Here is a 13858-nt window from a genome sequence, read left to right as displayed (position 1 = left end):
ATTTACTAGTAAAGTATGGCTTGATTTACATTAATAAATATAACTAAAAAGCGAGTTAGCATATTCGATTTTTAAAGTATGTAACAAAGCCTTTCTACATTATTTTTTCTAGGTTCTTTCTCGAACACTTTTATTTTTCTAGTCGACATCTACACTTCAGGCATAAAACTTTCTTGCCACCTTTGGACTGATTACATTTATAGCTAAAGAAATCATAATCACTGAGACGATAAAACGGCGCCCATTGTTGCTTAGCACACCAAGTAGAAGAAAATCCCTATTCACATTCAAATGCAACCGATCCGACCGATGAACGGCTGTACATAGCTGTACGTAAATTGAATAGCATCACAAGCAATCGTTGTTGATTCACGTTCGTTGATTCTAGCACACCCGTCGAATCCTTATCGAAAAACCCACCCAGCGCTGTTTGTGACCTGCAACACCGTAAAACAGAAACTCCGCAAACAATACATAACCCTTCCAGCGTGGCGATGTTGTCGGTTACAATGGCGTTGTGTTGCTCGCTATTCACCGGCACACCGTGCACGGGAACACGCGAACACCGGTCCCATTGCATTTGCCTCGAACCAATCAATGTTTGGTGGTGAAAGTGGTTGAAAAGTTGCAAAGTTTACGCGTTCACAACATTGCCACCACCACAAAGCGACACAGGCGGCATGCGAGCGACATTTGCAACACACCCTAAGGACCTTCGCCAACCCATTCTGGCCACGTGACGTGGTGCTTGTGGCTACGTTCCGGCACCACTACGCTCTAACGAAGTAACGAAATTCGATTGGAATGTTTCCATCCCCGGAGGGGGTGCACGCTGGCCACCCTCGGTGTGTTCCGGGGGATGGAATGTATTTTTATGGTGGCTTTTTTTTCGTTTTGTTCACTACCTTCCCGTATGCTCTCATTTTGCCGTTCCGGGTGGTTCCTTCTCCTGGGAAACGGATATTGCGCTGTGTTTGTGACGACGCTAGACTTCGTCTGCCGTTCCCGTTTAACTCGCCTTCCCGGCAAGCAACGGAACGGCCTGTCCTTGGCAGATGGAATGTCAAACGGTTCGTTTGGCAGTCCGGACAAACTGAGGGCGCACCAGGAAAGAAGCGGGTTGGTGGAAGATTTTATTTTTCACTTTTCCGTCAGACACTTGAGCAGTAATCGGTGCTAAATGTGCTCGAGGGTCCTCTCGACAGCCGGTGAAGATGGTGCTTGTGTATTTTTCACTCGTAACGAACCGCGAACGCGCTTACAAATGCGAGCAAATGTCCTTTTTCTTGTTGTTGTTACGGCTGTCGGTGTGTTCCGGCAAAATAGCAGATGGTTTCGGAATTCCGCAATCCCGGGCGACAAATGGCCACCGTTTGCGTGAGCGATTTGTTTCCGATTTCCGTGCGCATGATGCGGAAGTGGGCCTCGTGGACTCATGCGATTGGGGAGCGAGTGAAGAGGTTGTTCTTCTTTTTAACGAGGAATTAATTGCGCTTTATCAGATTGCTCATGCTCGACCAGGCACGCAAATAAACCTGGGAAATCACAGTCGTGCTTTTTTCTCTGCGTGTGTGTTTGTATAATCTCACTTGAGGTAAGCACTTATCAAATTCACGTAAGTGTAATGTTACGGGTTTGATAAATTTAATTTTGTGCTGTCATGCAAATGCCACCTGGCCGTAAAAGTTTCCTAATTGATTTTATTTTGATTATTACTTTTTACGGCGAGTCAATCTTGTGCCTGTAATGATTGCAATAAAAACGATTGCGATTGAAATCTGGAGGTACGAAAAGAGAAGCGATATAGGCGATTGGTATTATAAATCAAATGAAATGTATAAATAATCTGTATTGCTCGTAGTTCTTTGTTGTCTTTATGAAATTTTAATTTTCTATCAGGGTAAAACTCTTTCTATAATGTTACTTAAAACGAATGTCGCACCACTGGCATCAATGCACGTGCAGTGTCTCCATTGCAATGTACAACTTAGTACTCTTCCAAGTGGTAACATTTGTACCCTTCATATGCTGCTCATTGGTACCAGTGACGTCTGTAGACGAGTTTAGTTTGCAAGCACTTCAACAAGGAATCAACCGAATATGCAACATATCGTTCCTGAGCGATCTGTTTATAATCAGTAATGAAGAACTTTCGAGTGGATCTGTTTTCATTTCCCAGTTCAATTTAGAGCGTCCCATCATCCTTCGAGGAGTTCATTTTAAGGCTCAAATTAACGCTGAGCCATGTATTGTTGCATTCATTACGACAAGCGAATTATCACAGGTAAGTCGGAATGCGAACGTACTGAACCGAACAACTAACTCTCCTTCTGTCCCAGGTGACGCAAGATCACTTGGAGACGTTTGGCATATTTATTGCAGTACTGCCCAAAGATGTAATGGAAAGCGTCCGGAGCTTTGCCAGCATGGTGTACAAGTGTGTGATGCATTACTTCTACTACGATCCCATAACGCTTGCCGGAGCTTGGGTCATGGATAGAAATGGACAACGGATACATTCTGTGAATGTGGTTGGATCTGGATGGGATTTGCGTGGACAAACGATAAGTTTTCTAAACATGGACCCGAACCGCGTCACGACACACGACATAGCGATAGGACAAACTATGGCAATGCGCCATAATGGTAGCTTCAGGCTAGCTCAGAGTATAATGGAATGCCATGACTTTATGTACAGTCCGATGTATGGGTTTGCTTTAGGTAGTTTCGTCACCTCACCGGAGATGTTTCAGTTATGTTTTGTGGTACCGAAAAGCTCACAGAAACCCATCTTCTCGATCCTGATCGATCCGTTTGATGTGTATTGTTGGGGTGCATTTCTTTTTACAATCTGCATGATTTCGTTGTTGTTGGCTTTGTTTGGTGAGTCCTACCGGAGGTACAATGTAGGTCTGATATTACTGGAACTTATAATGCACGCGCTCAATGGACCGTCCCATCATTTTCAAGGACGATTTGAGATGCGAATTATGGGGTTGTTCATGGTGATGAACATTGTGTTCCTTTCTTGCTACCAATCGTTGATCATTTCGCTGATGTCGTCGGATCGCTATGAACCGGAGCTTGAAACGATTGAACAAATCAACGATACTTGCCAGTTTCAGCGTGACCTATTAATGGAAAGTTTTGGTTACCGGTTCAAGAATACGTTTTACACCTTTGAAATGTATGGATCGACCGAGCAAATGTGGGTTAACAAGATATGCCACATGGTTGTGTGCAGTGATATCAATACGGGCCACTTGCTCATCGAATCTAAAGGCAACACTTATGAGGAAAATGGGCATTTGTGGAATGAATACTTTCGCTATTCAAAAGCGCGCATACGCTCTTCTCCAGTTATGTACCTTATCATGCCATATTCTCCAATGCGACCGTTAGTCGAACGTTACGTGGCAGCGTATAACGAGGGACATTTGCATCATGTACTGCTTTTGAAAGAACGCAAAAACAGCTTTGTTGGACAAAACACGCATGCAAAGATAATGGTGGTGTCCATGCAAGCTAAAGATTTGATGATTGTGTGGTTGATCTTTCTAATAGGATGCGTAATTAGTTTTCTTGTGTTTATCGTTGAGTTGTGTTTAACCTATGTTCCTAAATTATGTCGAATCACAAGATTAAAGGCTGGTAGTGTTTTTGGGCGTATGAAAAGATCAATTTTAAGGAATGGTTTGCTAAGGAAATATTAAATATTAAACTCAATAAAATATTACATTAATGTTGGTATGTAGAGAGACTTGCACGAACAACTTATGCAGCAAATATCTTGTTCGAAAATCTTACAAACGGTCGATACTCGCAAGTTTTTTAAAGGATAGATGAACGCAACACATAGCGATTTTATTTCCTAGGATCGCAAAATATCGCATGCATTGGAAGATCGGATCGGTAAATAAGCAAGAAAATAATTGGTAGAAGATTTTTGCGTGAGCTACGAGTTTGGATTTTTCACTTTATTTGCAATGGGACAAAATTGTTGTAGTTTTTCAAGCTTATGAACGTTTTTAAATTAACAAATTATTCGAAAAATTCGATTCGGTGAAAAGCTTTTGACAAATAATGATCCTTGATATACATGTCCAAAGCGTAATGATATGGCGTCTAACATATGCATTAAATAAATGAAATGTGTACAATTGCTTATTGCTTATGCTTATCCATGAATAGTAATTTGTTAGTTCCAATATCGTCTGTGAAATTTTGATTCACAAATTTCATTGTTCCAAAACACTTCCACTATGGTGTTGATGACCTCCATACTTTTCCTGGTGGTGTTGGGTTTCCCAGTCTGCTATAGTAAACTTTCTCCTGTGCGATCGGTTGAAGAGGCCAGCTTGAAAACCCTTCAGCATGGCATCGATCGCTTATGCAACGCAACGAATTTGAGTGAGGTGTTTCTGATCAACAATGAAGATGTTTCACGAGGATCGCTTTTTATTTCCAAGTTTGTGTTCCACCGCCCAGTAACACTCAGAGACATGCATTACAGGGGACGTATCGATAGCGAGACATGCTTTGTTGCATTTATTACGACAAGCGAATTTTCCGAGGTAAGAAATAATATATTTACGATTTTATTTTTGAGCCTCGCAACAGACTGATTTCCTTTCAGGTGATGCTAGATCACATGGAAAAATCTGCGGTATTTATTGCTGTGGTATCTAATGATGTACTGGACAGTGTGAAGAAATACGCAGCCAAAAGGTATAAGTGCATAATGTACTATTTTCATTACGATCCGGTAACATATACCGGTTCTTGGACTATTGAGCAGGATAGTAAAATTGTGTATGCACTGGAAAAGTTTGGCAATGGTTGGGATCTTCGTGGACAAACATTAATATATTTGAACGCTGATTCGGATCGCGAGACGCGGTTTGATTCGGAACTCGGACGAACGATTGCTCAACGGCACAATGGTAGCTTCAAAGAAGCGGATGGAGTGATGGAATGTTTCGACTACATGTACAGTCCAAGGTATGCTATTAGTATGGGAAGTTTTACCACTCTGCCGGAAATGGTTCAAATGTGTTTTATCGTGCCACGAAGTACGCAAAAATCTATCTTTTCAATTCTTCTCGATCCTTTTGATCCCTATTCTTGGGGAGCTTTTGGATTTACGATCCTAGTGGTTTCCGTTTTGCTTTCTGTGTTTGGCGAGTCGTACCAGCGCTACAATGTAGTTTTAATAATCTTGGAGCTGGTAATGAATGCTCTCAATGGACCAACTCATCAATTTGGCGGCCGGTTCGAGCTTCGAATGGTTGGACTGTTTATGCTGATGAATGTTGTACTAATATCCTGTTATCAGTCGCTTGTCATTTCGCTGATGTCTTCAGCTCGCTATGATGTGGAGCTCGATACGATGGAACAGGTAAATGAGACGTGCTACTTTCAACGTAATGTATATCGAGAAATTCTTGGCAACCGATTTAAGAACACATTTCGCACCTTCGATTTGTATGGAACGTATGAGCAAATGTGGACGAACAAGGTATGTCAGGTAATTACGTGCAGCGATCTTAGTATGGGCCACTTGCGAATTGAAACTCAAAGCGAAGGCTTCGACGATCAAGATGATCCCGATTTCGATCGATATTATCGGTATTCAAAGGCTCGTCTTGGTACAACTATTGGGATGTACATAATATTCAATTTTTCTCCCATGCGAACTACTATTAAGCGGTATGTGGCGTCTTACAACGAGGGACATCTGCACCATTGGCCTCTACTGAAGCTGACAAAAATGAGTTCCGTGAGGCAAGACAAGCATGCAAGCATAACTGTAGTAGCGATGTCAGCGGAGGATTTGATGCTAGTTTGGATTATATTTTTGATAGGATGTGCTATGAGTAGCCTAGTTTTTGCTTCAGAGTTTATGACAGTGTACATACCCAAGGCATGGAAATTCTTACAATCGAAGACATCTAGAAAGACGATAAAATGTCTACGATCACTAAAAAGAAAAATCCGTAGGAAAACGAACCGAGATGGATAGAATTTAGGTTTTTGATAAGTAATTAAGGTATGACAATCATTCAAAAAAATAAAAATTTTCACGGGATAAGTTAAACATAATTTGAACTGAACTCTATAAAAATACAATAGTGAAAAACGAAATTTTTATTTCGTATTAACAATAGCACACTAGGCTAGAACCAGAAATTAGAGCAAACAGTTCTGAAAGCTAATAAACTCATCTAATTATGTGTATATTGATATTAGTGAATACTTGAAACAATTTCCTTAGCATTTCATTAGAGAGGTACTATAAACGATTTGATTAACAATTGCATCAGTGGCCAACTGATGTATGTTCATAAGAAAAAACTTGTTCATTTGTTTCTAGTCCTGCTCAATAACTCTACCATGAGTCTATTACATCTAGTGTTGTGACGGTCTTTGAGATAGTTAAGATAGTTGTATGTATACACGAAGGATGTATGAAGAATTGCTATCGTTTTACCGCATGAAAATACTTCATTGTTTCAAACCTGCTCATACTGCGTATGAAGTAAACACTACTGAGAATGTTTCATAATTTCAACATCACAATCGTTCGTAATCAACCGATCAATAGTAATCGTTTCAAAATTTTAACATTACAATCGATCGTAAACTCTCAGGCGTGTGTGTTGAATGAAGTGTTTGCTTTTTAAAAATTCATAACCTCAGATATACGCATAAAAACATAAAACTATAATAGATGCATGTTTGCTTACGTGAGGTAAGATTCCACGGTATAAAGCATTTTTATAATTTATGTTCTGTTCCCCTCAGGTTATCCCTTTTTGATTTCACAGGAATGGAAATCGTTCCAGTATATTGATACAGTACCATATTTACTTTAGATGTATCCGAGTTCACACAGCAAAAATTAAGGTTGTATAATGTTGAAGTCCGTCAAATGTGCAGCTACATTCGCATATATTTGCATGATGTGGCCTGTGTTTGGGTTGGGAAGACTTCTGCCAATTTATTCACCAGAGGATTCTACTTTATCACCGTACCAACATTTGATTGAAGGCATCGATAGCATCTGTCCTGAGCATCGATCATCGAATATTTTGTTGATATACTACGACGATCTGGTGGTCACATACTCTTCGTTCTCAGGTGTGGCCCGATGGATACCAGTAACGTTGCAAAATGCTGAGCATAAGCGTGCCGTGGATTTAAGCATAAAGTGTGTGGTTGGATTTTTCAATGCAACTGATGCACTGCAGGTAATGGTAGATTGAAATTGTTCGTGTTTGTGCTGATAAAAGTTTTCATTACTTTGATAGAGAGCCAATCGTCACTACTCTTTATTGGCTACAAGGATACTCATATTTCCCGAGAGCGAACTGGACAGCTTTTTAAGTATTGTTCCATCTATAAGAACTTGTATCACGTATCTATTTGCTTATAACACTCGCTCACTCCATGGTTCGTGGACTATATATCAACCACCAGGCATCACTTGGACGCTTGAAAATATTCATCAATTTAACAACAACATGCGTGGGTACGACATTAGTTATCTTACTACAGACTTGTTGCGTGATATAACGTACGATCTGGAGATAGGTAACACTATCGCTCAGCGTCATAATGCTACCTTTCACCAGGTATTGGAGTTTAATCCCAAAACATGTGTTGACTATGAGCATATACCTATGTACTCAGGAGTGTCCCAATACATTCCACTGCCGGAAACGAGTGAGATGTGCTTTTTGGTACCAAAGAGCGCTCCAAAGTCGGTGTTTTTAGTGTTACTCGATCCTTACGATCGCTACAGTTGGATCGCGTTCGGACTGACTGTCGTTGCGATATCGCTGATGTTGTATTGGTTCAGTGAATCTTCACGACAAACCAATATCATATTTATTGTATTGGAGATGTTGATGATTGTACTGAACGGACCTACGCATCAGTTAGTTGAACGATTTGAACGATTTGTTGTAGGACTGTTCATGTTACTTAGCATAGTAGTGATTTCCGGTTATCAGTCACTGGTAATTTCGTTCATATCCTCACCGCGCTATGATCCACAGTTGGACACATTCGATGCTATTAACGATACCTGTCTGTTTATGCATGACATAGGTTTAATTAATTTGGGATACCATTTCAAAAACACTCACGATACGTATGAGATCTTTGAATCAACAGACACCATGTGGAAGGTGAAGTGGTGTGTGTTGGTTACCTGCACCGAAGCAAATTATGTCATGGCGCATGTTGGTAACGTTGACAAGCCCGGTAAAGTTGAACCGGGATCGCTTGCGCTATACAACGATGAGGAATGGAAACGGATGAAACATCAGTTGAAATATTTCCGCTATTCAAAGGCCCGTGTTCAATCAACAACAGCTATGTACCGTGTAAACTATAATTCTCCTGTGCGCCATCGTTTGACCTTTTATACACAGGCGTATATCGAGGGACGGTTACAATACTTTCCAGTGTTGAGAAAAAGTAAACCTAAGCCAAATGAAATATTAGAAGACACTTTAGAGGTGGTTGCTGTACAACAGATGGGGTTGAAGGATTTGTTGATAGTATGGTTGCTATATTGCGTTGGAATAATGCTGAGTGTGGTTTGTTTTATTGGAGAGCATGTAGCGCTTTGTATGAGAAAAATTAAAAGCGTTGCTTGCAAAACGATCGCCAAAATAAAATAAATAAAAAAAAATAAATAAAAAAAGATAACAGAGTAGTTTTACATTTCCATCAATGATCAAACTAAAATTTAAGAAATTCTACAGTTCATAGAAAAGCGAGCTGAACGTCATGAGAGTTATGTATTCACTGTTTGCAAGAAAAGTGACAGAATAGGCTGCAACAAACAAACACCAATAAATGGCCATCTTTCGAGCCAACACAGTCGTAAATGTCGCCTAGAAAGTTTCGTTTTACATTATCTACTGTATACCGGTGCTCCTATTCGACTAAATCCCGCTTCTGTAATAAAATTACTTTAAATACCGAGTACGTCCTTTGACGCTATCGATTAATTGATTTCATGGCAAAATACGGAGACTATGATTGCATTGATCTATGAATGATCGTATATCAGTATGTATTCCCTGAGAATCTATAATTACTCTCACATGCTAAAGTAGACTTCGTTTTTTAATTATTCATTGTGGTATTCGACACAAAAACGTCTCACTATAATAATAAAAATTGAAAAATGGGATGCTATTAAACATTCAATGAATTTAATGATTTTCTGAAAATAAAAAAAAATTAATTCGAACCGATATTCCTGTAGCTTTATTGCTTTATTTATTGCGCCATATTTATTGCTTATAAGTTCTCTTTTGCATTAGTGGTAACTATTTTTGATCATTTGGACTCATCTTGTACATCATGGATCACATAGACAGTGAAATATTCCGGCTTAGGATTCGTGATTAGCTATCTAGCTTGAAGAATGATCCATCAGTTCGGAATGATAGAAAAATTGTAATAATTGTAAGATCTTTTTGGTATTTCCTATAGCAAAATACGAATCAACCAAATATTCATATCGATAGGCTTAGGTCGAACGCAATATAATTATGAAACGTATCAGTAATAATTAATATATTAAAATAATAAGTACATAAAGTGTATTAGTGTATTAGTGAATAATAAAGTGCGTCGATTTTCACACAGATAGCATCTCTCTTGAAACCATAACTTATATGTATACACACATGTACACATAAGTTGAAACTGCGTTAAGTGTTATTGTTTCAATTTTTCGTAAATTTTAATTGTGTGTTTAAGTTCTTAAATATTGTTTCATTGTTGAAGATGAATTAAATTGATGAACTTAATTTAAAAAGGACGAATGTTTGTTTGCGAGTTATCAGTTTGCAGCGCATGATGCTATTTAATCATTTTGTAATACACTATACAAATGCAGCGTAACATATTGCTACATAATACATTACGTTTCCTCTAGAGTGGATTGATTCATTCCGGTATGTAAACGGAGTACCAAGGCGAATTGCAGTACCACTTCTGAAGTATTTGAACTTGCACAGTAAAAAATATCGTTCGATAATGTCCGCTTTCATCAAAAGTTTTGCTACATTCGGATGCATTTACATGGTGTGGCCTGTGTTTGGATTGGGAAGACTTCTACCAGTTTTTTCACCCGAGGATTTTACTTTGACGCAGCACAAACATTTGGTAGAGGGCATCGATAGCATCTGTCCTGAGCATCGATCATCCAATATTATGTTGATCTACTACGATGATCTAGTGGCCACATATTCTTCGTTTTCAGCACTGGCTCACTGGATACCAATATCATTGCAAAATGCAGATCATTTTCGAAATCCCGCGTATTTACGCATAAAGTGTGTGGTTGGATTTTTCAATGGAACAAATGTACTGAAGGTAACAACACATGAAAGTGTGAGAAAATATGATGATATTTATTTTGCGTATTTTTTAGAAAGCCAATGATCACTTTTACCATGCAGCTATAAGGATATTAGTGTTTCCCGAAAGCGAACTGGATAGCTTTCTCAGCAAAGCCTCATCAATCCCAACCTGTATTTCATACATGTTTGCTTATAACCCTCGCACTTTGAATGGTTCGTGGACTATATATCAACCACCAGGCATCACTTGGACGCTTGAAGACTTTTCTCAGTTCAACAAAAATATGCGTGGGTACGAAATCAGCTATCGTATGATGGATTTGTTGCGCGATACTACTTATGATTTTGAAATCGGCAACACGATCGCTCAACGTCATAATGCTACCTTTAAACGGGTTGTGGGAATTGCGGTTGACAAATGCGAAGACTTTGAACAATTTCCAATGTATTTTACAAAGTCTCGGTACATTCCACTGCCAGATACAAGTGAGTTATGCATTGTTGTACCAAAGAGCGCTCCGAAGTCGGTGTTTTTGGTGTTACTCGATCCTTACGATCGTTACAGTTGGATCACGTTCGGATTGATTCTCGTCGCGATATCGCTGGTGTTGTATTGGTTCAGTAAATCTTCACGACACTCCAATATCGTATTTATTGTATTGGAGATGTTGATGATTGTACTGAACGGACCTACGCATGAGCTAGTTGAACGATTTGAACGATTTGTTGTAGGACTGTTCATGTTACTAAGCATAGTAGTGGTTAACAGCTATCAATCATTGGTGATTTCGTTCATATCCTCACCGCGCTATGATCCACAGTTGGACACATTCGCTGCTATTAATGACACTTGTCTGTTCATGAACGACGTACATATGAGCAATATGGGATACAACTTTAAAAATATTCACTATACGAGGGAGATCTTCAAATCAATGGAAGCATTGTGGAAAGCTAAGTACTGTGTGATCACTACCTGTACCGAGGCAAATTACATCATGGCGCATATCGGTGCAGTGGACCGACCCGAAAAATTAAACTCTGGAACGACACTAGTATACAATAAGGAGCATTGGAAACACATGAAACACAGGTTTACGTACTTCCGCTACTCGAAGGCTCGTGTCCATTCAATGATGGCTATGTACCGTGTAGCCGAAGAATCTCCTGTTTATCATAATTTAGCCTTCTACACACAGGCGTTTATCGAAGGACGGTTGGAGTACTTTCCGGTGCTGAAGAAAAGTATACCTTTACCACGTGATATTTTGGAAGACACTGTAAAGTCGATTAGTGTGAAGCAGACGAACTTGGAGGATTTACTGGTTGCCTGGTTGCTGTACTGCTTAGGTATACTGCTGAGCGTTATGAGTTTTATTGTAGAGGAATTAGCGTTGTGTAAAAGAAAAATCAAACAAAGAACAAAAGAAAGACAATATACCACAACACAAAAACGGTCAGAAATCACTGTTACTGTTCGAGCGAAGGCCAAACTAAAATTTGACAAAAAGTGAAGACCGTCACCGCTATCATCATGCCACCGGGCCACCGCTAGATCGAGGGCGAAATTATCTTTACACACCTTATATTCACCAACTTCATAGCTACCAGTGGTTTCATAGGCAGCATTAACCTTTGGAAGACCATCGACCAGTATTATTTGAACATTTCTAACTTCTTTCTGAATAATCGACACACAGCGCGGCTTACAAAAAAAAAAAATAATATATAAAATGCGCTTCACTCGATCCTGGACTTCAGTCGATATAGGAAAAAACTCACTTCGGATACAATGTTTTACGCCGTCCGACCAAGGCTTACTGAAATTGCGCTATAACTAATATAATTGTAAGATAATCTGTTCCACACATAAATACATTCAAAATGTGTACAATATGTGTATAAATGTGATAAAAACATAGCCTTTAACAAGTCTTTAACAGATACTTCTTGACTCATCCGTGATCATTGAAATACATTTGTTTCCAGAATATAGAAATTGGTAACAGTTTATAGTTGTGGAATGTTGACAAGCGGCGCCGGTCTTCACACGAACGGACCGGATCAAAACCCTTTCCGGGCCAATCCCTCGTACGTAGGACTGACTATCCAGCTACGGGTAAATAAGGTCACAGAAAGACAGAAATGGCAGGCCTAGACCTCTTGATATTGTTGTGCCGATAAAGAAGAAGAATCGCCCACCTACAAAAGCAAAAGAATGTCGTTTGGGAACTTACACTACATAGTACCCAGGCAAATCAACAGTACCCAGAAATCAAATCGATGTATTTTGTTAAGAACAAGAATTCGTTCGTAATTTATTTATCAGTACTATCAGCACTAGTAGCCATTCTTTTGAGGGTACGGGTTCAACCAAACCATTGTTCGCAAGACATTACCTTCTATTGTTTATGATCACGCATCTTCGCTTTTGATTCAGTCCAAAGTTGCGATTACTGAAGGATATAAAATATCGTTGTTTCTGTAAATCGATGCAGGCTTCACAATTCTCTCTCTCATTCTATTTCTGTATACCGGCCCAACAGCCTCAAAAAATCCAGGCCTGCAATGTCTGGCTTTCTATAACTTTATTTAACCGTAGTTGGAGAGTCAGTCTAGCGTACGTACGACTACATGGATAAATGGTAATTTAGTTATTGCAACATTGTGGCATCATTTTCAACGATTTACATGATTATACACAATCAGTTATACGATATGCATGCATATAGGTGAAATGAAACGACTATAAGTGTTATTGTTACGTAAATATTAAAGAGTGTATAGGGTTGTTATCATTTTAAATGTAATATTACAAATGTAGGATAAAATATGACTACATAATATATTATGCTTTCTCACGAGAGGATAGATTCAGTCCGGCGTGTAAACGGAGTACCAAGGCGAATTGCAGTACCACTTCTGAAGTATTTGAACTTGCACAGTAAAAAATAGCGTTCGATAATGTCCGCTTTCATCAAAAGTTTTGCTACATTCGGATGCATTTACATGGTGTGGCCTGTGTTTGGATTGGGAAGACTTCTACCAGTTTTTTCTCCGGAGGATATTACTTTGACGCAGCACAAACATTTGGTAGAGGGCATCGATAGCATCTGTCCTGAGCATCGATCATCCAATATTATGTTGATCTACTACGATGATCTAGTGGCCACATATTCTCTGTTTTCAGCTCTGGCTCGCTGGATACCAGTTGCATTGCGCAATGGAGATCCCTGGAGAAGTTTTGAGGATATGAACATAAAGTGTGTGGTTGTATTTTTCAATGGAACAGATGTACAAACGGTAATGGAACATGAATGTATTAGAAGTTATATTGTGAACATTACTTATTGTTTCAATCATTTTTTAGATAGCTAATCGTCACTTTTCGTACGCGGTTAAAAGGATATTAGTGTTCCCCGAAAGCGAACTGGATTCTTTTTTAAGTAAAACTTTATCAATACCAGCAT

The 13858-nt window shown here is 39.2% G+C and overlaps 2 protein-coding genes across 2 annotated transcripts; both read left to right on the top strand.

Moving 5' to 3' along the window:
• The first annotated feature begins 7523 nt into the window (after window positions 1-7523).
• Window positions 7524-8690, top strand: LOC128712542 (uncharacterized). Its single transcript, XM_053807435.1, has one exon. It carries the CDS (start codon window positions 7524-7526, stop codon window positions 8688-8690), a length of 1167 nt encoding a protein of 388 aa, XP_053663410.1.
• A 1982-nt stretch (window positions 8691-10672) lies between these two features.
• Window positions 10673-11800, top strand: LOC128715401 (uncharacterized; the record flags this gene model as incomplete). Its single annotated transcript, XM_053810293.1, has 1 exon — window positions 10673-11800. A coding segment is annotated over exon 1 (1128 nt), but the record flags the coding sequence as incomplete, so codon positions are not given.
• Between the last annotated feature and the right edge of the window lie 2058 nt (window positions 11801-13858).

This window comes from Anopheles marshallii, chromosome 3 (genome assembly GCF_943734725.1).
Source record: "Anopheles marshallii chromosome 3, idAnoMarsDA_429_01, whole genome shotgun sequence".
Lineage (NCBI taxonomy): Eukaryota > Metazoa > Arthropoda > Insecta > Diptera > Culicidae > Anopheles > Anopheles marshallii.
This window is presented reverse-complemented; position numbering and strand designations above follow the sequence as displayed.

What these genes read in the sequence shown, in the direction of transcription:
- LOC128712542 (XM_053807435.1), top strand. Translation starts at nt 7,524, where the DNA reads ATGCGTGGGTACGACATTAGTTATCTTACTACAGACTTGTTGCGTGAT.